Source organism: Salmo salar, chromosome ssa01 (genome assembly GCF_905237065.1).
Source record: "Salmo salar chromosome ssa01, Ssal_v3.1, whole genome shotgun sequence".
NCBI classification, from domain to species: Eukaryota; Metazoa; Chordata; class Actinopteri; order Salmoniformes; family Salmonidae; genus Salmo; species Salmo salar.
Window position 1 is genome coordinate 78702309 of NC_059442.1, and position 27616 is coordinate 78729924.

A 27616-nucleotide genomic window follows, 5' to 3' on the forward strand; every position below is an offset into this window, starting at 1 on the left:
TGTTTTTTTTATATGATGTTATACATTATTGTTACAGTATAATGTATCATTAACCCAATAGGATGCAGCGGAGAGACAACAGGAGACAAAAGAAATCTAGCATCATATAGCAATGGGAAGTATTTCATCAAGTCCAGTGATGACTCATTGTGTTATTATATAATATACAGGGAAAGGCAAAGGGGGATATCTAGTCAATTGTACAACTGAATGCATTCAACTGAAATGTGTCTTCTGCATTTAACCCACTCGAGATCTTTGAATAGGACAACTATAGTTGAGCAGGTGATAGTTTCACCCCAGAAAATGTGGAAACTTGATCTGTATTGTTGCATTTCAACATGGTCTACCTGTGAGTTTCTTACAGATCATTTCTTCCAAATCTCTTAGATCATATAAACTTTTACCTCTTTCGAATTTAAGAGCTGTGTAAAAGCTGTGATAATGGTGCTCATCCCATAAATGTCAAGTTAGAGACAAGTTGGTCTCAATTATGGGCCTATAGCGTACAGGCAGCCCATACCATCTGTGGGTCAACATAAATGTAAACAAAGGAGCAGCTCAATTGGTTATATTTAATTTGTTGAAATGAATAACAAAACATGTACAGACTGTGCCTTTAATGCCAAGGTGTGTGCCTAAAAAAAAACATACATTTAGATTTTTCATTCAGAGCCATGTCATCAGTGAAGGTCCACAAGCAGGGTGTATTTGACTAATCCAACTCTCGTTTATTTTAGGCCACATGCCCAGGTTCAGTGCAGGGTTTTACGGGTTTTGGGTTAATGGTATTCCCAGCACCACCATTCTCTGTGCGGGGAACGTTTGCGGAGCGCTCCTCGCGCATGAATGCGACATACTACACGTTTCTAACAGTGGAAATCGGGACAGCAACTGACTGTCCTGGGAAGGCGGTCACATAACCAAAAATGTTTCACCTTTTAGTTGATAAAAGTAGCCTAAAATAATGAAAATACATATATGAACTGTGGCAAGTTAATATGCAAAGAAAAATGTACATATTTATTGCTGAATAATGATTAGGGAGGCTTCAGAGGAGATGACAGGTGTAGGAAAGGACAGGCGACCATGCTCCTTGCAAATTCATTTCAGTCTATTTTATGCCATCCCAATCAATAATGCGTTGAAAGATATAGATTTTGCTTGTGCTCCTAACGTCCTGAGCGTTCTCAGGACAACCAGTGTGTTTCAGCAGAGGAGACAGGCCTGTGGGAGAGATCAGATCCCCTGGGGACCGAAGGTAGAGTGGAGTGCAAAGAAGGGTCAGGTCTTCCTGAGACCAGCCACTATCTTTCTGAATGGTTTAAGGCATGGTTTGGCCTAGGGATGCCACTTTAAAATTGGTTATATCCTCACTGCGGGAACTGTAAAGGAACCGAAAGCAGTCCACATCGGGGCCTCTTTTTCAGGAATATGTGAGTGATCTTTACAATATTGTCTACATTCATATATAGGTATGTTTCGATTTTATTATTATTTAATTGAAATATGATGGTGTCTGTTGTGTGTGCTGGAAACAATTGGCCATCGATTTATTGTGGACAAATATTACTGGCATCTAATTAAAATTGGATATCACAAAATTGGGGATAAAAATAAATAATAAATATATATATATATATATATATATATATATACGGAAAAAGTACGAAAAAAAGTGTAATTTGTCTGATTTAAGAGTAGACTAAGATAATAGCTCCATCAATTCAGTAAAGTAGATTCTACTGTAGCGGTTTTGGATCTGGATAATGAATAGTGTTTTATGGGAACAAAATGTCAAAGAATCAAATTAACTTCTGCCTACTTTTTTGACTAAATGAAATATCTCAATTCTATTCAATGGTTGAGATTTGAGCATATGTGAACATTATTTGATATTGTGTGCTTTGATTTGTTGGGATAATCTTCTTTTCACATAGTGAAGTTGATATATTTTTTCACGGTTCATGAAAGATTATGTGACTCCTTCGGTATGGTTAGCTGTGACCAAGTTATTATTGGCACTTTTCTGACCAATTGCCTGATTGGACTTGATTTAATATTATTATCGGACATAATTTAATTCCAGAAGGAAAAGTACATAATTTTTATAGATTATTTGATGCTGATTTATAGACTTACATAAACCTGTAAAATATATGTCTGACATTATATTTTTGTGTTCATGTGTAATCAACATTTCTTCTAGAATGCTGTTATTTCTATTATTAATGTAGTAGGGTAATGTTATTTTCTTGTTGAGTATTTATTATTTGCATTTGATTACAATAGACCTAATCCTACCAATTTAGTAAAACAGTACACTGTTCCTCACTATAGATAATCAGGGGAAATGGCTAACATTTAAGTGAGATTTCCCTGATCTTAGAGCTTTGCTTATTTTACTTTTGCAGGTGTTTATAATCCCTGGCACATCACATTTAGAAAATGCAAGCCTTCAAAGAAATGCTGGTTTTCCCAGTACTTCTAGCTTTCTTTGGAATGACCAAATGCCAGGAATTACCAAGTAAGTACCATAAAATGACATTTTTTTCTTCCTTTTGCTGTTTATTGAGGGTATAATAATACTGCTTGATTGATTTTCAGCTTTTCTCAAGACTGTCTGTATTCTTTCTTTCCAATATTAGCAAAGTTGGTTGGCGTGGAAATTTATGAACAGTGTTCCGTGCAATGCAATATAATTTGATCCTCTATTTCTGTATGACCAGCAAGTGGCAGCACTGGTACATAAAACCATAATCCTCTCAGAAGAGCACACATCCTTCCCCTCTTGAGTAGTTCCTGCAGTCAGTATGGGATTTTGGCTTAACAGAATGTATCACTACTAACCCCAACTGACGTCACTGTGAGGTCGAAAACATCCGGACTTCCCATTTTCTGAATGAAATGACACCCATAGAATTAGGAAATATGACACCCTTCAACTGTGGGAATGAGAGTCATGAGAGTCAACTGAATTAATGTTGTGCCAAGTGTAATGACATTTTGTAGTGTGTAATCAAGTGTACTGTTCTTTAAGTTACTGCAAATCAACACGGATTGAACAAATAACTATTTCACAAAACATTACATTGAAAAAGTTTGATGCTGTTGAATACCAGTAACATGAATACCAATAATCATTGTTTCATTGATCATATTTTGCGATAAATCACTTTTTGATTTATTCACCTGTCCAGTCCTTCCACATGCCCTCTGCCACTTCACTGTTCAATCTACTTTGTGACTTTTTCAAATGATGTGTTTTATGTCTAAAAATGCATCCAGATCCTCGTCATTCACTGCCTTACTTTAACCCTTCAACACTATGAACATGACCTTGGTGAAAAACTGAGCTGCATGTTTTTACTCTGAGGTTATGACATGCTAGAGGAGTTCCGTGTATCTAAGTCCAGAGGGGTGAGGAAAGTAGACGGATCTGAACCTGATTCAGTGGCCTACCGTGAACCCTGCCATCCACCTACGCAAAACAATGAGGTACTGTCTGCATGCACATTTGAGGCCAAACTGATTAGAATAGATTGGAATTTGATTGTGAGGTTTCAAATAAATAAATGTCAAGATGTACAGTTGATTCTCAGAGGATAACACAGGAAAACACTTATTTCCAAAGTGGTCCCGAGTAGAATTTTCCTGATATACAAACTTAACACACATAGTTAAAATAATTACATAATTGAAAAGGCACAAAAGTACAGATAAAAGTAATCAACCAAAGTGTAAGGGTAGGGCACAACATTGTTCCAACTTTAGAAACATGTTATAGAATCGACATGCCTTACTGACATGTAGAAAAAGTCATCATATTAGCTTTATTTGTAGTATTTCCAGTATGTTGCATCCTCCTGAACGAGACCCAGCGCCCAAACGTTGTCATTCCTCCTCACTGACGGTGAATAATTATGTTTATCTTAAGGTTTCCTACTTTCCTCCCATGTGAGCTAGTCAACATGTGCTAGGACCATGCACCAAAATGAAAGATTAATGCGACGTGTATTGTATGAGCTATGTTTATTCTCTGCTCCTTTGCCAATGGGGTTTCCACGGTTTTTCCACTCAGTGTAATTATCACTTCCAAACAACAGATTTGATTTCCTCTCCTGCACGGAAACCTACAAATGTGCCTTTGCTTCATCACTTGATGTTCGCCAATGGACAGTTGGTGGAACACCACTGGAATTTCATTCCAGTAATTTACTCGTTTGTTGATTAGCATAATGATGTGTTGTTGGTCAAAATGCATTATGAGTAGTTATAGTGTATCAGCCTATCATCCAGGGTTTCCTTTGGAAATGAAGACATCATTGTTAAATTGGAATAGGGGAGGGTTTTCCCCAGCCATCCTCAGATAGGCTACACACAGATTCATGCTGTCTGTCGACTCATTGATGGGAGGCATTGAACATCAGTAGTTAATCTTTTTGTTGGGTCTTTTCCCTCTGTATGTTGTGGCCAGCAAAGCTGTCCTCAATGAACGTTCAATGCTTGTATGTATGTGTATGCCTGTAGATGTATATTTTCCCCCCAAAATATATGGGGGATTGGAAGTGATACAGACAATTACATTGATGGAAGCCACAATCTATCTGCAATATTAAATCTGATGTACTCCCTTACATTTTCTTTTATAAAAATTTAAAATCTTCAATGCCTGACAACTAAGATATGTTTATATTGAGTAGCAGAAGTGTGTTACTATAAATTAAATACAAATCATGGAAACAAAGAATGATGTAAAATGTCAAAGTACGGCATCAAAAGGCAACAGGAGTGATTTGTCTTGACAGGAAGCCACAGAGGGAGAGAAGAGAGTGTATACAATTAGGTTGTGCAACAGGCCTGCTGTGATTGAAAACATTAATGGTAGATTAAGTTTCAGTTTCAGAGTTTCCAACTAGTTTCCAACGAGGGTGGTTTTGAAACCAAAAGCAGGGGTTTAAAAGCAGTGGGAAAAGCTATCAAATGTTAAAAGTCCGTGCAACACCGATTGTGTTGTTTCAAAGGTATTTGATCATTTTATTCTAAATACAATTGTACTACAAATGCAAGTGCTTGTTCTACATGTCTCCTAATACCCCATGATTGTCGTGCCACAGTGATGTGTACCCCGACGGCCTGCCCTCCGACTACTCCATCATTGCCACATTTAAGGTGACGAAGGACGCCGCCAAGAGGTCCTGGAACTTGTGGCAGGTCAGCGACACTGATGGACGTGAACAGGTGGGCCTCCGTTTTCAGGGCGACACACGATCTCTGGACTTCTTCTACACCAGCCCCCGTGGCACCCAGATGCTGCGCACATTCCACCGGGTGGAAAAGCTGTTCGACGGCGAGTGGCACAAGCTGGCGCTGCAGGTCAAGGGCGATAAGGTCAAGTTGCTGGTGGATTGCGAGGAGGTGAGCGTGGAGCCCATCGACAATCCCAGACCCATCATCCACCAAGGTTACACCTCCATTGTAAAGAGGGCTGTGAGAGACCGCTCCGCCTCAGTAAGTTCTGTGCTGTTCAGACCAAATCATGCTGGGTTGCCTACAGTATTTTGCAATTGTAGTCAACATTGATGAAGGCAGCACAGTCAATTAAGTGTTCATATGAAAGCACACTGAACATAATATCTCGTGTCCTGGTACTGTAGGTAGACCTCCAGCAGATGGATGTGTCCTGTGATCCAGAGAAGGCCTACTCAGAGGACTGCTGTGAGCTCTCCAGTGTGGTGAGTTGGATGCGACTGTCAGCGGGTTCATGTTCCTCACTGAGAGATACGTACAGGACAGTATGTCTTTTAATCTAGCCTGTACTCTCATTGTCTCCCATAGAAGTGACTACGTGCTCCTCCCAAATGTGTGCTGTGTGTTTGTGTGGTGTCTCTAGGGAGTAGGGAACCAATCATAAGAATTAGTTCTGTCCCTACAGATTGACTAATCAAGTTCTATTCTATTCAGTGTGGAGGGTATGGTGAAATTGGACTGACAGCAGGAAGGGCCACCTGTACGTGTATGCCCGGACAGCCTGGCAACCAGGGGCCCCCAGGAACAAAGGTGACTACTAGGCTCATTACAGTTCCCATTACAGCACCACTGCTTTGAATCATGAGCTGAGAGCCATCAGCCTGGCGGGCCAGTCTCTGTGTTCGTTCATTGGCAATGATAGGTAAAAGAGTTGCTTACAGCACATACAGGATGAGACCAACTTGGCTTGCTCGTGGTCCAGGCTAATGGTAACTACTACCACTGTATTTCTCCATCTGCAGGGTCACAGAGGTCGCCCAGGCAACACAGGAGAGCCAGGAAGACTAGGCAACTGGGTAAGGACATTTTCTCATTATAGTTCTCACTACGGTGTTGAGTTGAGCTGTTTTGGTGAGGGTCAATAACTTAGAATAATGAGTGGTAATTGTCACTAAGAATGTATGCTCTCTGTTGGTCTTTGTAGATTTTACAGTATGCAGACATTAGATGTTGGGCTGTAGGCCCCGGATTGACTGAGGAGGTTTCTACAGTTAATTAAATAGAACATCCCCTGCTTGCTCGACAGCAGTGAAGTTGTGGAAAAGGGCAATGGAAGCATAACTGAGAAATGGTATGATGGAGCAGAAGCAGGGACGCCTAGAAATGGTAAACACTGGGCCCCCACTCACGTTGGGACTACTGAAGGCCGTATGCATCTGTCCCTGGGGAGCACCGCATGAGAATGGATGTGAAGTGATAATAGAAGGGCAGAGTGCTGGAAGATCCATATTTCAATACCAGGCTTATCTGCATTGGAAGGGAAATGGTTTAGATCAACATGGCAAAGGATCGTAAACTGTCTGGTTTCATTTTAACATTAGGAGATGCTTAATAATAGAACACTTAATAGATTGAATCTGATTGTGTTGAATTCCACGCACAGCAAAAGCAGACAGTTGCATAACATTGTTGCAAATGCCTAATAATGAATGTCGTTTTACTTGCTACGGTAGGTTGCTATGTTTCATACATATTAATCATTGTATCATAATTGTTTTAATCGTAGTCATCGTAGTCATCAACATCATACGACTGCCCTTCATTTACTTAGCACTCAGGAAGAATGCTTTGTCATTGTCAGAGGACTGGAGAGAGTTGAGAACAGAACCTCTTAAAGTACAATAGAGAGCCATCCAGCGCAGAGCAGAGGACAAAATGTTTATTAAGCAGTTTAATTAAAGGACATGGCATACTCATTGCATCAGGATTCAATTACATGTTTGACTATGCAAACATAATCCTGCTTGTATGCTTTAGGCAGTAGACATGATTATTTCCATTGAGACTGAGTTATGACTAATTTATCTCTTTACCTCTTTGATGAAGCTCCAGTACTCAGTGGTATGCTGGAGTTAAAATGCTTAATGTCTTTTAAACCCAACCCAGAGAACCGAGAACATGTGCCCAATAGTGTGCAAGGCTGGCAGTGGGTCTTCAAAGACAGAGGACAAGTTGTTGGCTTGGCATTTAACATGCCCTTTAGTCTGGAGAGACTCTGGGCGAAAATGGCCCATATATTCCACATATTACACACACACACACACACACACACACACACACACACACACACGCACGCACACACGCACGCACGCACGCACGCACGCACGCACGCACGCACGCACGCACGCACGCACGCACGCACGCACGCACGCACGCACGCACACAGACACACACACAACCACAGACAGACAGACACAACTACGCTGGGTACTCACTCAAAGACAGGCGGATGAGGGGGACATACTGTTTCTGGAGCTCAGTTGGGGGCCAACATCTGTCTTCTGTGACTCAGTGGAACCCTCATGCCCTGCCAATATGTAAGTCACAGAGCATGACGATGTTTATAGCCACCCCCGCTGACATCTAAGGAGGGCATTCCCTGGCTCCAATATATGAACTGACCATCCCGGTGGGTGGGTGGTCCTTCCATTAGTAAAGTTGTAAAGTTCACGGTCATGCTTCTGGATAAAGCGTTTAGCGTCTCCAAGGTTAGCCTCTTAGCAGCTGACTGTACATGGCGTGGTCTGAAGTGAGATGGTTAATAAACTGGTGCCATGGAATAGAGGACTGTTGGTCTTGATCAAAGGTGTTGGTTGACCAAGTAGAATAACCCCAATTCAAAGGCCAAACAGTGTCTTATATGAGTGAGGATATGGGCATCTGTGTGGAAACACTTACAGAATAAGTTGTTCAATTTTCCCTTAGCTATGACACATCTTTCCTCGGGTCATAAATTGTGGTCTACACTGTGTTAACTCTAACTCCATGTTTCAGGGGTCAGCATGTCTTGCACTACTTAGATCTTTGGTCTAAAGGAAATATTTAACACATCATTATAGTCATCATGTACTACTAGGAACCCCTAATAGCCCGAGTTCAGATTTCATCCTTCTGTAAACATCTAACTCCTCCAAGGAAATGTTATGGTTATTATGATAGCTTCAAGTGTTTGGATTGATATTGTATATTCCATTCAAAGGCCACAATGAAATGCATATAACTTACTGTCATGCCCACACGCTTGACAGATTGGGAAACTCCAGTGTGTTGCTCCGATGTCTGGTCTGTCTTATACAATCAGTCAGAGCCACATTCCACTGGCCAAGACTACTGTATAACAGTCACCATGGATGGCTGTGATACACTGCTCTACAGTAGTTCACTCATGACATCATTTATTATTTCACATTTAATTACTGTAAGTTCAGTCATACGATTTTGCATGCCTAAGCGGGGTTCTGCATGAACACTGTGCAAAACAGAAAAATAGGAAAGTCCCTGAGGTGAGCTTGTGTGTTCTGCATGACGCAAGTGCAAATTTCACTAGAATTACAGTTGAAGTCGGAAGTTTACATACACCTTAGCCAAATACATTTAAACTCAGCTTTTCACAATTCCTTACATGTAATCCTAGTAAAAATGTCCTGTCTTAGGTCAGTTAGGATCACCACTTTATTTTAAGAATGTGAAATGTCAGAATAATAGTAGAGAGAATTATTTATTTCTGCTTTTATTTCTTTCATCACATTCTCAGTGGGTCAGAAGTTTACATACACTCAATTGGTATTTGTTAGCCTTCCACAAGCTTCCCACAATAAGTTGGGTAAATTTTGGCCCATTCCTCCTGACAGAGCTGGTGTAACTGAATTAGGTTTGTAGGCCTCCTTGCTCGCACACGCTTTTTCAGTTCAAATTTTCTGTAGGATTGAGGTCAGGGCATTGTGATGGCCACTCCAATACCTTGACTTTGTTGTCCTTAAGCCATTTTGCTACAACTTTGGAAGTATGCTTGGGGTCATTGTCCATTTGGAAGACCCATTTGCAACCAAGCTTTAACTTCCTGACTGATGTCTTGAGATGTTGCTTCAATATATCCACATAATTTTCCTTTCTCATGATGTCATCTATTTTGTGAAGTGCACCAGTCCCTCCTGCAGCAAAGCACCCCCACAACATGATACTGCCACCCCCATGCTTCACGGTTGGGATGGTGTTCTTAGGCTTGCAAGCCTCCCCCTTTTTCCTCCAAACATAATGGTCATTATGGCCAAACAGTTCTATTTTTGTTTCATCAGACCAGAGGACATTTCTCCAAAAAGTACAATCTTTGTCCCCATGTGCAGTTGCAAACCGTGGCTTCTTCCTTGCTGAGCGGCCTTTCAGGTTATGTCGATATAGGACTCGTTTTACTGTGGATATAGATACTTTTGTACCTGTTTCCTCCATCATCTTCACAAGGTCCTTTGCTGTTGTTCTAGGATTGATTTGCACTTTCCGCACCAAAGTACGTTCATCTCTAAGACAGAAGGCGTCTCCTTCCTGAGCGGTATGACGGCTGCGTGGTCCCATGGTGTTTATACTTGTGTACTATTGTTTGTACAGATAAGCGTGGTACCTTCATGTGTCTGGAAATTGCTCCCAAGAATCAACCAGACTTGTGGAGGTCTACAATTTTTTGTCTGAGGTACAGTAGGCCACACAAACTCACAGATTGGGACCGCCGAGTGCTGAAAAATCAACTGTCCTCGGTTGCAACACTCACTACAGAGTTCCAAACTGCCTCAGGCAGCAAAGTCAGCACAAGAACTGTTCGTTGGGAGCTTCATGAAATGGGTTTCCATGGTCGAGCAGCCGCACACAAGCCTAAGATCACCATGCGCAATGCCAAACGTCGGCTAGAGTGGTGTAATGCGCGCCGCCATTGGACTCTGGAACAGTGGTAACTCGTTCTCTGGAGTGATGAATCACGCTTCATCAATCTGGGTTTGGCGGATGCCAGGACAATGCTACCTGCCTCAATGCATAGTGCCAACTATAAAGTTTGGTGGAGGAGGAATAATGGACTGGAGCTGTTTTTCATCGTTCGGGCTAGGCCCCTTAGTTCCAGTGAAGGGGAATCTTATAAGCTACAGCATACAATCCCATTCTAAATGATTCTGTGCTTCCAACTTTGTGGCAACAGTTTGGGGAAGGCCCTTTCCTGTTTCTGCATGACAATGTCCCCGTACACAAAGTGAGTTCCATACAGAAATAGTTTGTTGAGATCGGTGTGGAAGAACTTGACTGGCCTGCACAGAGCCCTGACCTCAACCCCATCAAACACCTTTGGGATGAATTGGAACACCGACTGCGAGCCAGGCCTTATCGCTCAACATCAGTGCCCGACCTCACTAATGCTCTTGTGGCTGAATGGAAGCAAGTCCCTGCAGCCATGTTACAACATATAGTGGAGGCTTTTATAGCAACAAAGGTTAGACCAACTCCATATTAATGCCTATAATTTTGGAATGAGATGTTCGACAAGTCGGTGTCCACATACTTTTGGTCTGGTAGTGTATATCTAGCATAATCTGGTTTTCCACCAGCTTGCTATACAGCTCACATTGTCTTTCTTCCCCTAGTCTGCTTTGTAACTAATTAAAAAAATAATTCTGCTGCAGGGAGGTATGGGACAGACAGGTGACTATTGCCATGTTGGGGAGCCAGGCCCTAAGGTAAGACACCCTCAGAGGTCAACACCTTTGTTTCAATGTTTGTTTGTGTTTAAACAAATTCATAAAATGTGTATAACAACAACCTGTCTCCCTCAGGGCATTGAAGGAATCAAAGGAAATAAGGGGATGAGAGGACTTCATGGCCTTTATGTAATCCACCATCAAACACATTTCCATAATCTCTTCAGCTGGTTAGTGGTGTCACAGTACAGATTAGAGCTGCTGTGTTTCAGGGTGAAAGAGGTCCCAAAGGTCTGAAGGGATTACAAGGCACCGGGAGCTTCAAGGTAGGTTGTGTTGTGGTTCGTCATGGAGCATGGGGTCTCTTCAAATCCCCTAGGCTTCCATTTGGCCTGCCAACTCAGCATATGCAGATTGCAGAGTCATATATACAGTATATAATAATTATGGCTCCGAGCATATGTAGTCATTTTGAAAAGTAACAAAGTTGCTACTTTTAATGAGTGTGTTGTTTTCCTGAGTGTCGTGCTTGTACTATGTAATAGAAGATTAAGAGGGTCTCATATGGGTGTTTTGATGATTACAGGGAACTCGGGGGTCACTTGGAGAGCTGGGTGAGACCGGAGAACAAGGAGGAACTGTACGTTTTTCTAAAGATGAGAGACACATATTGCAGTATTGTCATTGGTTTTATCATCATTGACTAACTTGTTTGTCTTCTTGAAGGGAGATCCAGGTCCACTTGGATATGAAGGAATTCCAGGATATACTGGAGTGAAAGTGAATATCATTTACTCTTATTTCTCCATGTTCTCTCCTACGAATTATTTAATTTTCAATAACATTGTATGCTTGTATGCTTGTTTGTAGGGAGAAGAAGGGCCCTCCGGTGTTGAAGGACCGGTTGGGGCACAGGGAGCGCAGGTATGTTGGGGGCCACACAGTCAACCCCACTTGTTATGATAATCATAGCTGCGGGAAGTAGGGGTGCTGCAGCACCCCCTGAAAAATCAGATAATAATACTTTTTTATTTAAAATTTCGAATAATAATAATGATGGAAAATATTTTTCTACACAAAAGTAGGGGCCTTTACTAGTCAATGATATATTTGTATGTAGCGCAGGCAAAAAAGAAATTCAGCACAAACAATATTAGAACCTCTAGCCAGGTTTGGGAATAGTCTTGACTCAACAAATTGAGTTAGTAATGGTAGGACTTTTAGCCCTAGTGATTTCCTAGTGGGAGGACTATCTGTAGGTTAGTTAACAAGGCAGTGAGGATGTTTACTGGAAATACTGTCCATCAAATTCCACTGTAGATGAAGAAGTCCTTAGTGACATTAAAACAACTCCAGTCACAACAAACAGGAACAAATTGTGTAAATGTCCATACAGTACATTCAGAAAGTATTTAGACCCCTTGACTTTTTCCACATTTTGTTATGTTACAGCCCTATTGTAAAATGTATGACATTGTTTTTTCTATCTCATCAATCTACATATAATTCCCCTTAATAACAATGCGAAAACAGGTTTTTAGACATTTTTGCAAATGTATAAAAAATAAAGAAAGGAAACATCACATTTAAACAAGTATTCAGACCCTTTACTCAGTACATTGTTGAAGCACCTTTGGCAGTGATTACAGCCTCAAGTCTTCTTGGGTATGACGCTACAAGCTTGGCACACCTGTGTTTGGGGAGTTTCTCCCACTCTTCCCTGCAGATCCTCTCAAGCTCTGTCAGGTTGGATGGGGAGCATCCCGGCACAGTTATTTTCAGGTCTCTCCAGAGATGTTCGATTGGGTTCATGTCCGGGCTCTGGCTGGGCCACTCAAGGACATTCAGAAACTTGTCCCCGAAGCCACTCCTGCATTGTCTTGGCTGTGTGCTTAGGGTTGTTGTCCTGTTGGAAGGTGAACCTTTGCTTCAGTCTGAGGTCCTGAGCGCTCTGGAGCAAGTTCTTTGCTCCGTTAATTTTTCCCTCAATCCTGACTAGTCTCCCAGTCCCTGCCGCTGAAAAACATCCCCACAGCATGATGCTGCCACCACCATGCTTCACTGTAGGATGGTACCATGTTTCCTCCAGACTTGACACTTGGCATTCAGGCCAAAGAGTTCAATCTTGGTTTCATCAGACCAGAGAATCTTGTTTCTCATGGTCTGAGAGTCCTTTACGTGTCTTTTTGGCAAACTCCAAGCAGGCTGTCATGTGCCGTTTACTGAGGAGTGGCTTCTGGCTGGCCACTCTACCATAAAGGTCTGATTGATGGAGTGCTGCAGAGATGGTTGTCCTTCTGGAAGGTTCTCCCATCTCCACAGAGGAACTCTGGAGCTCTATCAGAGTGACCATTGGGTTCTTGGTTGACTCCCTGACCAAGGCCCTTCTCCCCCGATTCCTCAGTTTGGCCGGGCAGCCAGCTCTAGGAAGAGTCTTAGTGGTTCCAAACTTCTTCAATATAAGAATGATGGAGGCCACTGTGTTCTTGGGGATCTTTAATGCTGCAGACATTTTTTGGTACCCTTCTCCAGACCTGTGCCTCGACACTCGGAGCTCTACGGACAATTCCATCGATCTCATGGCTTGTGGGATCAGCTGTGGGATCTTAAATAGAGAGATGTGTGCCTTTCCAAATCATGTCCAATCAATTGAATTTACCACAGGTGGACTCCAATCAAGTTGTAGAAACATTTCAAGGATGATCAATGGAAACAGGATTCACCAGAGCTCAATTTTGAGTATCAAAGCAAAGGGTCTGAATAGTTATGTAAATAAGGTATTTATGTTTTGAATTTTTTATAAACATGCTAAAATTTCGTCAAACCTGTTTTTGCTTTGTCATTATGGGGTATTGTGTGTAGATTGATGAGGACATGTTTTATTTAATCCATTTTAGATTAAGGCTGTAACTTAACAAAATGTGGAAAAGGGAAAGGGTCTGAATATTTTCCCGAATGCACTGTACATATCTCAAATACCTTGTACCCCTGCACAATGATCTGGTGCTGGTCCTCCCTGTATATAGCTTTATTATTGTGTATTTTATTCCACTTATGTTACTTTTTCATTGTTTCCCCCTCATCACTGGGAAGGGCTCGTAAGTAAGCATTTCTTGGTAAAGTCTACTCTCGTTGGAGTTCGGCGCATGTGACAAATAACATTTTATTTGAATTGAAAGTAAAGTTTGTCTCATTTCAGTGAAACAGAATAAATAAACAGAATAAATGAAGCCACAGAGGCTTTACATTGGTCCATTTTTTGTTTTTTCATCCCACATGTGGTTTGTCTTGACGTTGACGTTCTGTCTTGACAGGGTGTTGTAGGTGATCCTGGAGAGACCGGAGCTGCTGGGGAAAAGAGCCAACCTGTACGTATGTCACATCATCACGTCTCTCATTTCTAGACATGCAAACAGTTCTTCCGCTTTACATTATTCACCAACAACAATAGTATATATTTACAAGCATATGCAGTAGAACTAGAAATGGACATATTGCTATATCAAATAAAATGACATATATCAGTGATACCAACAGTCTCATTATTCAACTTGTTTGTCAACACCAGGGTACCCAAGGAGCAGAAGGAAGATATGGCACCATTGGACAAAAGGTGAGTTATTCCGACTAAAATGTACGTTTAATCTCAGAGATGAGCAAGCTTTGGCAAACCTTTAGTAACACCAATAACAACATATCTCTACAGGGCATTATTGGAGACCCCGGTTTGCCTGGGAGAGATGGTGACATAGGAGTAGAGGTAGGTTCACAGTCTTGTATCATCCATGTTGCTGTTTACAGGAATGCTTTGACCTTGTGTACCATGTATTTTTAGGACATCAGCAACATGTCGAATACCCCTCATGAGACATGATGAGCCGGGGAATGTGCACCATATCTATTGTCTGTATCTGATCTGTTCTATTATCTATCCGTTCTCAAGGCTTATCAAGGACCACAGGGCCCGGAGGGCAGAAACGGCCAATTCGGAATAATGGTAACAGAACTAGCCAATAAAACAAAAACAATTTATTTTTCATTAGTTAGATTCATATATGTTAATTAAGGTGTGTGGTTTTACCCTAAACAGGGGGAGAAAGGAGTGCTGAGGCCAGCAGGGGAGATGGGGCCTCAAGGCCAAACTGTAAGTACAGTCGTCTTTCACATCTTTCACACCAAAGTTCCAAAGGCTGGGCCTAATATAGTGTATAAGAGGTCATACAAGAAGTTTTGTAGTGATTCTTATGTTGATGATTTAAAGAATATTCCCTGGTCTGTGGTGTGTAATGAGGAGCAACCAGATGCTGCACCTGACACATTTATGGAATTGCTTATTCCAGCTACTAATAAGCCCATTAAGAAAATGACGGTAAAAATGGTTAAATCCCCGTGGATTGAGGAGGAATTAAAAAATTGTATGGTTGAGAGGGATGGGCAAAAGGGATGGCAAATAAGTCTGGCAGCACAACCAATTGGCAAACATACTGCAAATTGAGAAATCATGTGACTTAACTGAATAAAAATAAGAAGAAACTATACTATGAAACAAAGATAAATTATATAAAGAATGACAGTAAAAAACTTTGGAGCACCTTAAATGAAATTTTGGCTAAAAAGGCATACTCAGCTCCATCATTCATTGAATCAGATGGCTCATTCATCACAAAACCCACTGATATTGCCAACTACTTTAATGATTTTTTCATTGGCAAGATCAGCAAACTTAGGCATGACATGCCACCAACAAACGCTGACACTACACATCCAAGTATATCTGACCAAATTATGAAAGACAAGCATGTCATTTTGAATTCCGTAAAGTGAAAGTGGAAGAGGTGTAAAAATTATTGTTGTCTATCAACAAAGACAAACCACCGGGGTCTGACAGCTTGGATGGAAAATTACTGAGGCTAATAGCAGACGATATTGCCACTCTTATTTTCCATATCCTCAATTCAAGCCTACTAGAAGGTGTGTGCCCTCAGGCCTGGAAGGAAGCAAAAGTCAATCCACTATCTAAGCCCCCTTTACTGGCTCAAATAGCTGATCAATCAGCCTGTTACCAACCCTTAGTAAACTTTTGGAAAAAACAGTCTTTGACCAGATAGAATGCTATTTTAGAGTAAACAAATTGACTTTCAGCACGCTTATAGGGAAGGACATTCAACAAGCACAGCACTTACATAAATGACTGATTATTGGCTGAGAGAAATTGATGATAAAAAGATTGTGGGGTCTGGCTTTTGACATTATCGATCATAGTCTGCTGCTGGAAAAACACATGTGTTTGGCCTTTATACCCCCTGCTATATTGTGGATAAAGAGTTACCTGTCTAACAGAACACAGAGGGTGTTCTTCATTTATTTTATTTAACCTTTATTTAACTAGGCAAGTCAGTTAAGAACAAATTCTTATTTACAATGACGGCTTACCCTGGCCAAACCCTAACCGAGACGACGCTGGGCCAATTGTGCTCCGCCCTATGGGACTCCCAATCACAACCGGTTGTGGTACAGCCTGGAATCAAACCAGGGTCTGTAGTGGTGCCTCTAGCACTGAAATGCAGTGCCTTAGACCACTGTGCCACTCGGGAACCCTGTTAATGGAAGCCTCTCCAACATAATCCAGGTAGAATCAGGAATTCCCCACGGCAGCTTTGAGTAAAGCCAGTATGTTATTGTATGCGGATTTCTCAACACTATACACGTCAGCTACTACAGCGACTTAAATGACTGGAACACTTAACAAAGAGCTGCAGTTAATTTCAGAATGGGTTGCAAGGAATAAGTTAGTCCTAAATATTTTAAAAAAACTAAAAGCTTGGTATTTGGGACAATGCCTCAAAAACCTAAACTAAATCTTTTAATGAATAATGTGCAAATTGAGCAAGTGACTAAACTGCTTGGAGTAACCCTGGATTGTAAACTGTCATGGTCAAAACAACAGTAGCGGAGATGGGGAGAAGTCTGTTCATAATAAAGACTGCTCTGCCTTCTTAACAGCACTATCAACAAGGCAGGTCCTACAGGCCCTAGTTTTGTCGCACATGGACTACTGTTCAGTCGATTGGTCAGGTGCCACAAAGAGGGACTTAGGAAAATTGCAATTGTCTCAGAACAGGGCAGCACGGCTGGCCCTTGCATGTACACAGAGAGCTAACATTAGTAATATGCATGTCAATTTCTTCTGGCTCAAAGTGGAGGAGAGATTGACTTCATCACTACTTGTATTTGTGAGATGTATTGAATGCACAGAGCTGTCTGTTTGAACTACTGACACACAGCTCTACATAGAGCCATGACTACATGGAACTCTATTCCACATCAGGTAACTGATGCAAGCAGTAGAATCAGATAAAAAAAACAGATAAAAATACACCTTATGCAACAGTAGGGACTGTGAAGAGACACAAACACAGGCACAGACACATGCATACACACAGGATAACATATGCGCCATACACACATGTACAGCCTTCCCTGTGGCTCAGTTGGTAGAGCATGGTGTTTGCAACGCCAGCATGGTGTGTGCAACGTAGGGTTGTGGGTTTGATTCCCACGGGGGGCCAGTCCAAAAAAAATAATAATAATAAATGCATGAAATGAAAAGTATGCATTCACTACTGTAAGTCGCTCTGGATAAGAGCGTCTGCTAAATGACTAAAATGTACTTAAAAAAAATGTACATATGGATTTTGTGTTGTAGATATGTGGTAGTAGAGTAGTGGCCTGAGGGCACACACTTAATGTGTTGTGAATGTATTGAAATGCTTTTAAAATTGTGTAACTGCCTTAATTTTGCTGGACCCCATTGGCAGCAGCTAATGGGGATCCATAATAAATACAAATACAAATACAAATCTTCACACGTCTCACTTTAAGGACCCATTGCATTCAAGGAGGAGTATTGAGGAGCAGCACTATTAAATGTATCCTTCTCAACAGATGTCTGTGTCCAGTCATTTGCCGTCCTACTGTACAGGATCATTTTTTACTGTGAAAGTTAAGTGATCCCTCTGCTAAATTTGAGAAATGCTTCTCTCTCCAGGGCCCCAGAGGTTATAAGGGATCAGCAGCAAAGCCAGGAAGACCCGGATTTATTGGACCCCCAGGACCTGTCGTGAGTGTTCCGGATGACTCTTTGTAAACTATTTGAAATACAAGTTAATCTCTCCAAACCACTAAAACATGTAATTTCTCCAACAGGGGCATGTGGGAGTAGCTGGACGGCCAGGCCCCAAGGTAATCAACGTTATTCACCTACTGTACTGCTAGAAGAGAAACATGTAGGGAGTTCTATAATGAAGTGTGATAGCACTCAAATTATGAAGTCAAGTGTCAAGACATTCATTAGTCTACACCTAGATCACATAACATTATCATCACATGTCTCTGTGTTCTCAACGCTAAGGTAAAACTGGTGACCAATACCTATATACTGTACTGTAAGTGTTAGTGAGTTTAGATGACGTTCTTCAGAATGTTACATAAAAGCGCAGCTTTGCAATTAACTGATTTGATCATGAGACTTGCTACTGTATTCAATACAGTACCAACATTTCACGACTAAGTTACAACACTAGACGAAACACTAGACCTACTCTAAATCAATATCCAAAGATGTGCACAGACAAAATGTATTACCTGTCCTGTCTTTGCATTTTTGGTCATTTTATAGAGCAGCCGGATACAATTGTCATGTTACTGCTGACGGTTCTTGAGGATTCATGTGTCACCACAAACAGAGCTTCTGTAGCTCACTACCCCCCATTAACCTGTCAACCACCCCACATCAATCCCCATGACCAGGGTGGAACAACAAAAAACTAGTGTATGATTCACTTCGTTCTCCCCGCCTGACTGGCTCTCCTCTTCTCCTTAATTCTCAAATGGCTGCTCTGCTCTTAAGGCATGTTCACTAGTGGTGACAAACTGGCTTTCACGGCAGAGCCATAGCTCTTGTTTCACAGAAAACCCAATTCTCTCCCCATCTGAACCTGAGGTAACGTAGGTACTAAACTCCCCTGGGGGCCTGTTCAGGGCCTGTTCTACCTGTTTATGTGCCTGCTGATACCAAACTCAAAGCTTGCTTTGCACCATGTGGTCTGGACAGGGCCTGTTACAGGTATTTACAGGATGGGTTTCTTACAATCCTCTCAATCATATGTGCGTTATACAATCAATGTGTCTGTTTATGTATTATGAAACATGTAAATTCTCTCACGGCGTGAAACCACATGCTCTGATGTAGAGTGAGAACTATGCAGATTCCATAGAACCCCGGAAGTAGTTAGATCAAATATTTGACTCTCAACAGGATCAATAAATGCAGCTGTTCATGCATTTCAAAACATGTAAAAAACGACATTCACTCATGCAGACTGCAGAGCTGTATATATAAAACCCCGGATGTGTAGATCAAATATAGGACTTTCAACATGTTTTTGAAGTTTCATTCTGTCTGATGAGAGACAACTCCCACTGCACTGCAGTGCATAGCACACTCCATGTTGGCTCCCACTGCAGTGCATAGCACACTCCATGTTGGCTCCCACTGCAGTGCATAGCACACTCCATGTTGGCTCCCACTGCACATAGCACACTCCATGTTGGCTCCCACTGCACATAGTACACTCCATATTGGCTCCCACTGCACATAGCACACTCCATGTTGGCTCCCACTGCACATAGTACACTCCATGTTGGCTCCCACTGCACATAGTACACTCCATGTTGGCTCCCACTGCACATAGTACACTCCATGTTGGCTCCCACTGCCTTTAGTACACTCCATATTGGCTCCCACTGCACATAGTACACTCCATATTGGCTCCCACTGCACATAGCACACTCCATGTTGGCTCCCACTGCACATAGTACACTCCATGTTGGCTCCCACTGCACATAGTACACTCCATATTGGCTCCCACTGCACATAGTACACTCCATATTGGCTCCCACTGCACATAGCACACTCCATGTTGGCTCCCACTGCACATAGTACACTCCATATTGGCTCCCACTGCACATAGCACACTCCATGTTGGCTCCCACTACACATAGTACACTCCATGTTGGCTCCCACTGCACATAGTACACTCCATGTTGGCTCCCACTACACATAGTACACTCCATGTTGGCTCCCACTGCACATAGTACACTCCATGTTGGCTCCCACTGCACATAGTACACTCCATGTTGGCTCCCACTGCACATAGTACACTCCATATTGGCTCCCACTGCACATAGCACACTCCATGTTGGCTCCCACTGCACATAGTACACTCCATGTTGGCTCCCACTGCACATAGTACACTCCATGTTGGCTCCCACTGCACATAGTACACTCCATGTTGGCTCCCACTGCACATAGTACACTCCATATTGGCTCCCACTGCACATAGCACACTCCATGTTGGCTCCCACTGCACATAGTACACTCCATGTTGGCTCCCACTGCACATAGTACACTCCATGTTGGCTCCCACTGCACATAGTACACTCCATGTTGGCTCCCACTACACATAGTACACTCCATGTTGGCTCCCACTGCACATAGTACACTCCATGTTGGCTCCCACTGCACATAGTACACTCCATGTTGGCTCCCACTGCACATAGTACACTCCATGTTGGCTCCCACTGCACATAGCACACTCCATGTTGGCTGCGTCATGTCATTAGTTGGCTCGTAGTGGCTTCAGACTACAAAGTGTGTGTGAGTAAAACCATGGGCTTCTCTGTTGTCTTTCCAGTGTCAGCTCTCAAATCAGAATAGAACCTATTTTAAGAGCCTTTCGTGCTGGCTTTAAAAGCCCTCAAAAGGCTAAATGGATTAAGAAATGTAAATCAGTATCTGTACAAGCCTTAATCTATTTGTTAAGTAACTCTTATTTGTTTTTCTCAAAAGTCTGAATCATGTCATGGACCTTTGTTTTACACACAACATTAGTAATGCTTCATTAAAATGTTATTAAACACTCTCCCAGGAATACTAAATAGAATTGCTGTGAATTAGGCATTTGGCACTTTGCATCTCCTTTTCTTGTCATTCTTTGTATACTTGTAATTGTTATGAAGACATCAGACTGATACAGAGTCTAAAGGGAGACATGGATTGGCCTACTGTTGTTGGAACATGATGTCACCTACAAAACAAAGTCGTTTTTGCATTAGTTCTGAAGTACATGTTCATTTGACATTTGCCATCAGGACAGAGGCGAAGGACTCTGGGGACACGTTGGCTACACACACACACACATCCTGATTGTACGCACATGCACGCACACACACGCACACGCACGCACACACACACACATACACACATCCATCCATCCATCCATCCATCCGATGGTCAGATGAATTAGAGTCAAAGAAGGTAGCAAGGACATGCTGTCTTGTATTTCAGCCCATGAGAACAACATGTTCAAACAGTCAGTCTGTGAAAAATAAGTAGAATGTCCAATGGCATTTTAATCATCTGTTATGTTTCAATTGTATCTTACAGGGAGATACAGGCATTGAAGGGATCCAAGGAGTCAACGGTGCAAAGGTACTTATACTATTGCTTTGTTTTTCATATATAAAATGTCATTGTGTTCAATTGTTTCTACTTCATCTTGAACAGTATTCATGAAGCCCATGTTACTGTACTCACTCTGGGTTTACTTCCTTTCCATAGGGAGAAAAGGGAGAAAAGGCAAGGTAAATATACTTTACTTGCATTGTATTGCCATAGTCACATACAGTGAAAGAAAATGGGGACGACAGAGTCATTGCAGAAGATATTTGTAAGAAGAATTGTTGTTAAGTCTCCCGAGTGGTGCAGCAGTCTGCATCTCAGTGCTTGAGGCGTCACTACAGACACCCTGGTTCAAATCCAGGCTGTATCACAACCGGCTGTGATTGGGAGTCCCATAGGGCGGCGCACAATTGGCCCAGCGTCGTCCAGGTTTGGCCGGTGTAGGTCGTCATTGTAAATAAGAATTTGTTCTTAACTGACATGCCCAGTTAAATAAAGGTTCAATTAAAAAAAAGTCATGGGTATTCTACATAACCATATATACAGTGCCTTCAGAAAGTATTCATATTTTTGACTTATTCCACATTTTGTTGTGTTACAGTCTGAGTTCAAAATGTATTCATTTGTTTGTTTTTCTCTCTCACCTATCTACACACAATACCCCATGATGACAAAGTGAAAATATGTTTTCAGAACATTTTGCAAATGTATTGAAAATGAAATACACATAGTGCCTTCGGAAAAGTATTCAGGACCATTGACTTTTTCCAAATTTTGTTACGTCACAGCCTTATTCTAAAATGGATAAACATTTGTATAAATCCTCAGCAATCACAAAATACCACATAATGACAAAGCGAAAACAGGTTTTTAGAAATGTTTGCAAATGAAAAAAAAAAAAATCTGAGCTCAAATTATGACATTTACATAAGTATTCAGACCCTTTGCTATAAGACTCGAAATTGAGCTCAGGTGCATCTTGTTTCCATTGATCATCCTTGAGATGTTTCTAGTTTACAGTACGTCAGAGCAAAAACCAAGCCATGAGGTCGAAGGAATTGTCCGTACAGCACCAAGACAAGATTGTGTCGAGGCACAGATCTGGGGAAGGGTACCTAAAATGTTCTACAGCATTGAAGGTCCCCAAGAACACAGTGGACTCCATCATTCTTAAATGGAAGAAATTTGGAATCACCAAGACTCTTCCTAGAGCTGGCTACCTGGCCAAACTGAGCAATCGGGGGAGAAGGGCCTTGGTCATGGAGGTGACCAAGAACCCGATGGTCATTCTGACAGAGCTCTAGAGTTCCTCTGTGGAGATAGGAGAACCTTCCAGAAGTATAACCATCTCTGCAGCACTCCACCAATCAGGCCTTTATGGTAGAGTGACCAGATGGAAGCTACTCCTCAGTAAACGGCACATGACAGCCTGCTTGGAGTTTGCCAAACGGCACCTAAAGACTATCAGCCCATGAGAAACAAGATTCTTTGGTCTGATTCAACTGATTCAACTTTTTGGCCTGAATGCCAATCATCACGTCTGGAGGAAACCTGGCATCATCCCTACGGTGAAGCATGGTGGTGGCAGCATCATGCTGTGGGGATGTTTTTCAGCGGAAGTGACTGAGAGACGAGTCGGGATCGAGGGAAAAAAGAAAGGAGCAAAGTACAGAGAGATCCTTGATGAAAACCATTTCCATAGTGCTCAGGATCTCAGACATTTGGCAAAGGTTCACCTTCCAACAGGACGACAACCCTAAGCACACAGCCAAGACAATGTGGCTTCAGGACAAGTCTTTGAATGTCCTTGAGTATCCCAGCCAGAGCCCGGACTTGAACCCGATCAAACATCTCTGGAGAGACCTGAAAATAACTACAGCAACGCTCCCCATCCAACCTGACAGAGCTTGAGAGAATATTTATTAAATATTTTTATTTAACCTTTCTTTAACTAGGCAAGTCAGTTAAGAACAAATTATTTTTTACAATGACGGCCAACCAAAAGGCAAAAGGCCTCCTGCGGGGACAGGGGCTGGGATAAAAAAAATATATATATACACTGCCGTTCAAAAGTTTGGGGTCACTTAGAAATGTCCTTGTTTTTGAAAGAAAATCCAATTTTTTGTCCATTAAAATAACATCAAATTGATCAGAAATACAGTGTTGACATTGTTAATGTTGTAAATGACTATTGTAGCTGGAAACGGTCGATTTTGAATGGAATATCTACATTGGCGTACAGAGGCATATTATCAGCAACCATCACTCCTGTGTTCCAATGGCACGTTGCTAATCCAAGTTGATCATTTTAAAAGGCTAATTGATCATTAGAAAACCCTTTTGCAATTATGTTAGCCCAGCTGAAAACTGTTGTTCTGATGAAACTGGCCTTCTTTAGACTAGTTGAGTATCAGGAGCATCAGCATTTGTGGGTTCGATTACATGCTCAAAATGGCCAGAAACAAAGTACTTTGATCTAGCAACCTTTCGGCTACTGGCCCAACGCTCTAACCACTAGGCTACCTGCCGCCCCTAGGCTACCTGCCGCCCCTCCGACTCTTATGCTGTCAGAGTCTTTCACTTGCCTTTTTGCAAACTCCAGGCGTGCTGTCATGTGCCTTTTTCTCAGGCTCAGGCCGCTCAGGCCACTATCCCCACCTGCCTCAAGATGTCCGCTATCATCCCTGTGCCCATGAAAGGGAAAGTAACTGAACTGAATGACTACCAACCGTAGTACTCACTTCTGTCACTTCCGTCACCACGACAGACTCGACCCTCTCCAATTCACCTACCACACTGACAGATCCACGGATGACAAAATCGCCATTGCACTGCACACTGCACTCACCCACCTGGACAAAAGGAATGCATATGTGAGGATGCTGTTCATCAACTACAGCTCAGCCTTCAACACCATCGTACCCTCTAAAGCTCACCACAAAGCTCATGGCCCTGGGACTGAACTTCACCCTATGCAACTGGGTCCTGGACATCCTGATGGGCCGCCCCCAGGTGGTGAAGGTAGGCAATATTACCTCCTCCACACTTATTCTCAACACGGGGGTCCCACAAAGGTGCGTCCTCAGTCCTATCCTATCCTTTATTTAACCAGGTAGGCCAGTTGAGAACAAGTTCTAATTTACAACTGCAACCTGGCCGAGATAAAGCGAAGCAGTGCGACAAAAACAACACAGAGTTACACATAAACAAACGTACAGTCAATAACACAAAAGAAAATAACAATTTAAAAATCTATGTACAGTGTGTGCAAATGTAGAATAGTAGGGAGGTAAGGCAATAAATAGGCCATAGAGGCAAAATAATTACAATTTAGCATTAACACTGGAGTGATAGATGTGCAGATGATGATGTGCAAGTAGAGATATTGGGGTGCAAAAGAGCAAGAGGGTAAGCAATAATATGGGGATGAGGTAGTTAGTTGTGCTATTTACAGATTGGCTGTGTACAGGTACAGTGATCGGTAAGCTGCTCTGACAGCTGATGCTTAAAGTTAGAGAGGGATATATACGACTCCAGCTTCAGTGATTTTTGCAATTCGTTCCAGTAATTGGCAGCAGAGAACTGGAAGGAGAAGGGGCAAAAGGAAGTGTTGGCTTTGGGAATGACCAGTGAAATATACCTGCTGGAGCGCTTGCTATGGGTGGGTGTTGCTATGGTGACCAGTGAGCTGAGATAAGGTGGGGCTTTACCTAGCAAAGACTTACAGATGACCTGGAGCCAGTGGGTTTGGTGACGAATATGTAGTGAGGGCCAGCCAACAAGAGCATACAGATCGCAGTGGTGGGTAGTATATGGGAATTTGGTGACAAAACGGATGGCACTGTGATAGACTGTATCCAGTTTGCTGAGTAGACTGTTGGAGGCTATTTTGTAAATGACATCGCTGAAGTCAAGGATTGGTAGGATAGTCAGTTTTACGAGGGTATGTTTGGCAGCATGAGTGAAGGAGGCTTTGTTGCGAAATAGGATGCCGATTCTAGATTTCATTTTGGATAGGAGATGCTTAATGTGAGTCTGGAAGGAGAGTTTACAGTCCAGCCAGACACCTAGGTATTTGTATTTGTCCACATATTCTAAGTCAGAACTGTCCAGAGTAGTGATGCTAGTCGGGCGGGAGGGTGCGGGCAGCAATCGGTTGAAGAGCTGGCACTTAGTTTTACTAGAATTTAAAAGCAGTTAGAAGCCACGGAAGGAGTGTTGTATGGTGTTGAAGCTCGTTTGGGGGTTTGTTAGCACAGTGTCCAAAGACTGCGTGGCCTCACACTGTTCCAACTCCGTCATCAAGTTTGCTGATGACACGACAGTAGTAGGCCTGATTACCAACAATGATGAGACAGCCTACAGGGAGGAGGTAGGCACTCTGATGGTGTGGTGCCAGGTAAACAACTTCCCTCTCAAAGTCAGAAAAGCAAAGGAGCTGATTGTGGACTTCCGGGGGAACTAGGCTGTGCACGCCCACATGGAAACCGTGGTGAAGAAGGCACGACAGCGACTTGTCAACCTCAGGATTTGGAAGAAATTGGGCCTGTCCCTGAGGACCCTCACAGGAGCACCATCAAGAGCATACTGTCAGCCTGCATCACAGCCTGGTACAGCAACTCCACCGCCGCGGACCGCAAGGTGATACAGAGTGTGGTACGCTCAGCTGAACGTACTGTACCATTGGTTGCACACTGTCTGCTTTCCAGGACACCTACAACACCAGGTGTCACAGGAAGGCCAAGAAGATCATCAGGTACCCCTTTGGTTACCATGATGACAATCCTGTGGGTGAAATTTCAACCGTAAAACATCCGTTTACGTTGATGACTTTTTTCAAATCTAATGTATTTTCAATGTAGATTCCACGTCACAATATTTAGACAACTTTTGTTGAAACAACATTGATTCAACCAGTTTGTGCCCAGTGGGTTATGTCTGTGTGCTCTATCAAATGGGGACCACGTTAGAGGAATTGTAGTTTAGTAATGGGCATTTAACAACCTATCAGTATGTTGTGGGTGTATTACAGAACATTTCTGTTGATGTTCTGTCTGTGCTTTAGTTTGGAGACGTGGGTGCACAGGGTCTCCACGGTGGTCGGGGGAAGCGTGGGCCAGGGGGCGAGCCTGGACGCACTGGCCCAGTTGGAATTAAGGGTGTCCGGGGTGATGGAGGACCAGTCGGGTTTCAGGGTCCTCCAGGGCCACCGGTAAGTACAGAAAGTGCCATGTTCAGCAGGATCTGAAAAGGTCAAGTAACTTAATTTGTTTTGGGCAGGTGCGACACAAGCGTTGGATATCAAAGTAGGCCTATTTACTGACTGTCTGGGTAAAAAAAAAAAATAAGACGAAGCCAGTACCACTTTTACCTATACTGTATATGTCTCACATAGTAAAACTCACAAAAGTCACACATGCAATGGATGACTCACCAACAACCCCTAGTGATAAGAGAGCCTGGAACCTGCTTTCAATTGTGTTGTGTAAACAGTGACATCATTGACTGCCATAATTTTGTACTGACTGATCCACTGACTGATCCATTCAAAACAAGCCACCATATTTCCAACCTGCATTGTGCCAATATGCCAACTATCTTCTGTTTTCCTTGATAAAAGATATATAACAGCTACCCTACACTAACATCATCAGAGCTGTTCTGACAGACTTAGTCATTATAGCGATTGGCATAGACCATGTGTGGTAACAGTGTCGAGAAGGCTTGTAAATGGTTTATCATTAATGTTTTGTTTTTTTGTGACTCACAGCAAGAGTTGGCTGTAAATCTATAATGTGCCTAACAAAAAAATGGTTGTTTGTGTTTCTCTCCGTTCATTACATACACTCACCGATTTCCTCACAGAGCGTTGCATGCCATTGGTTGGGCCTGCCCTGTTCTGTGATGTTATATTCCATATCGCATGTCATTGGGCCACCGTTGAGTAATCTCCAAGTAATGGATGCAGTCATGATTTGTTTTCACAGGGCCCAACCCTCCCCGCTCAACACGTGATTGAGGTCTGCAAGAGAGTGGTGCTGGAACAGATGTCCACCTTTGCCAACTCTGTGAAAAGGACATGTGCTGCCATGTGCCCACTCTACGGGGA

At 42.4% G+C, this 27616-nt stretch overlaps 1 protein-coding gene across 1 annotated transcript; it reads left to right on the plus strand.

Moving 5' to 3' along the window:
* Window positions 1-964: 964 nt before the first annotated feature.
* LOC106612678 (collagen alpha-1(IX) chain) lies at window positions 965-27616 on the plus strand. The gene is made up of 24 exons (XM_045722930.1): window positions 965-1436; window positions 2415-2527; window positions 3377-3498; window positions 5118-5511; window positions 5658-5735; window positions 5965-6060; window positions 6273-6326; window positions 10971-11024; window positions 11121-11174; window positions 11258-11311; window positions 11572-11625; window positions 11712-11765; window positions 11856-11909; window positions 14300-14353; window positions 14554-14598; window positions 14692-14745; window positions 14929-14982; window positions 15076-15129; window positions 18034-18105; window positions 18192-18227; window positions 21493-21537; window positions 21667-21689; window positions 26573-26719; window positions 27495-27616. The coding sequence occupies exons 3-24, from the start codon at window positions 3494-3496 to the stop codon at window positions 27520-27522; spliced, it is 1563 nt and encodes a 520-aa protein (XP_045578886.1). The 5' UTR covers window positions 965-1436; window positions 2415-2527; window positions 3377-3493; the 3' UTR covers window positions 27523-27616.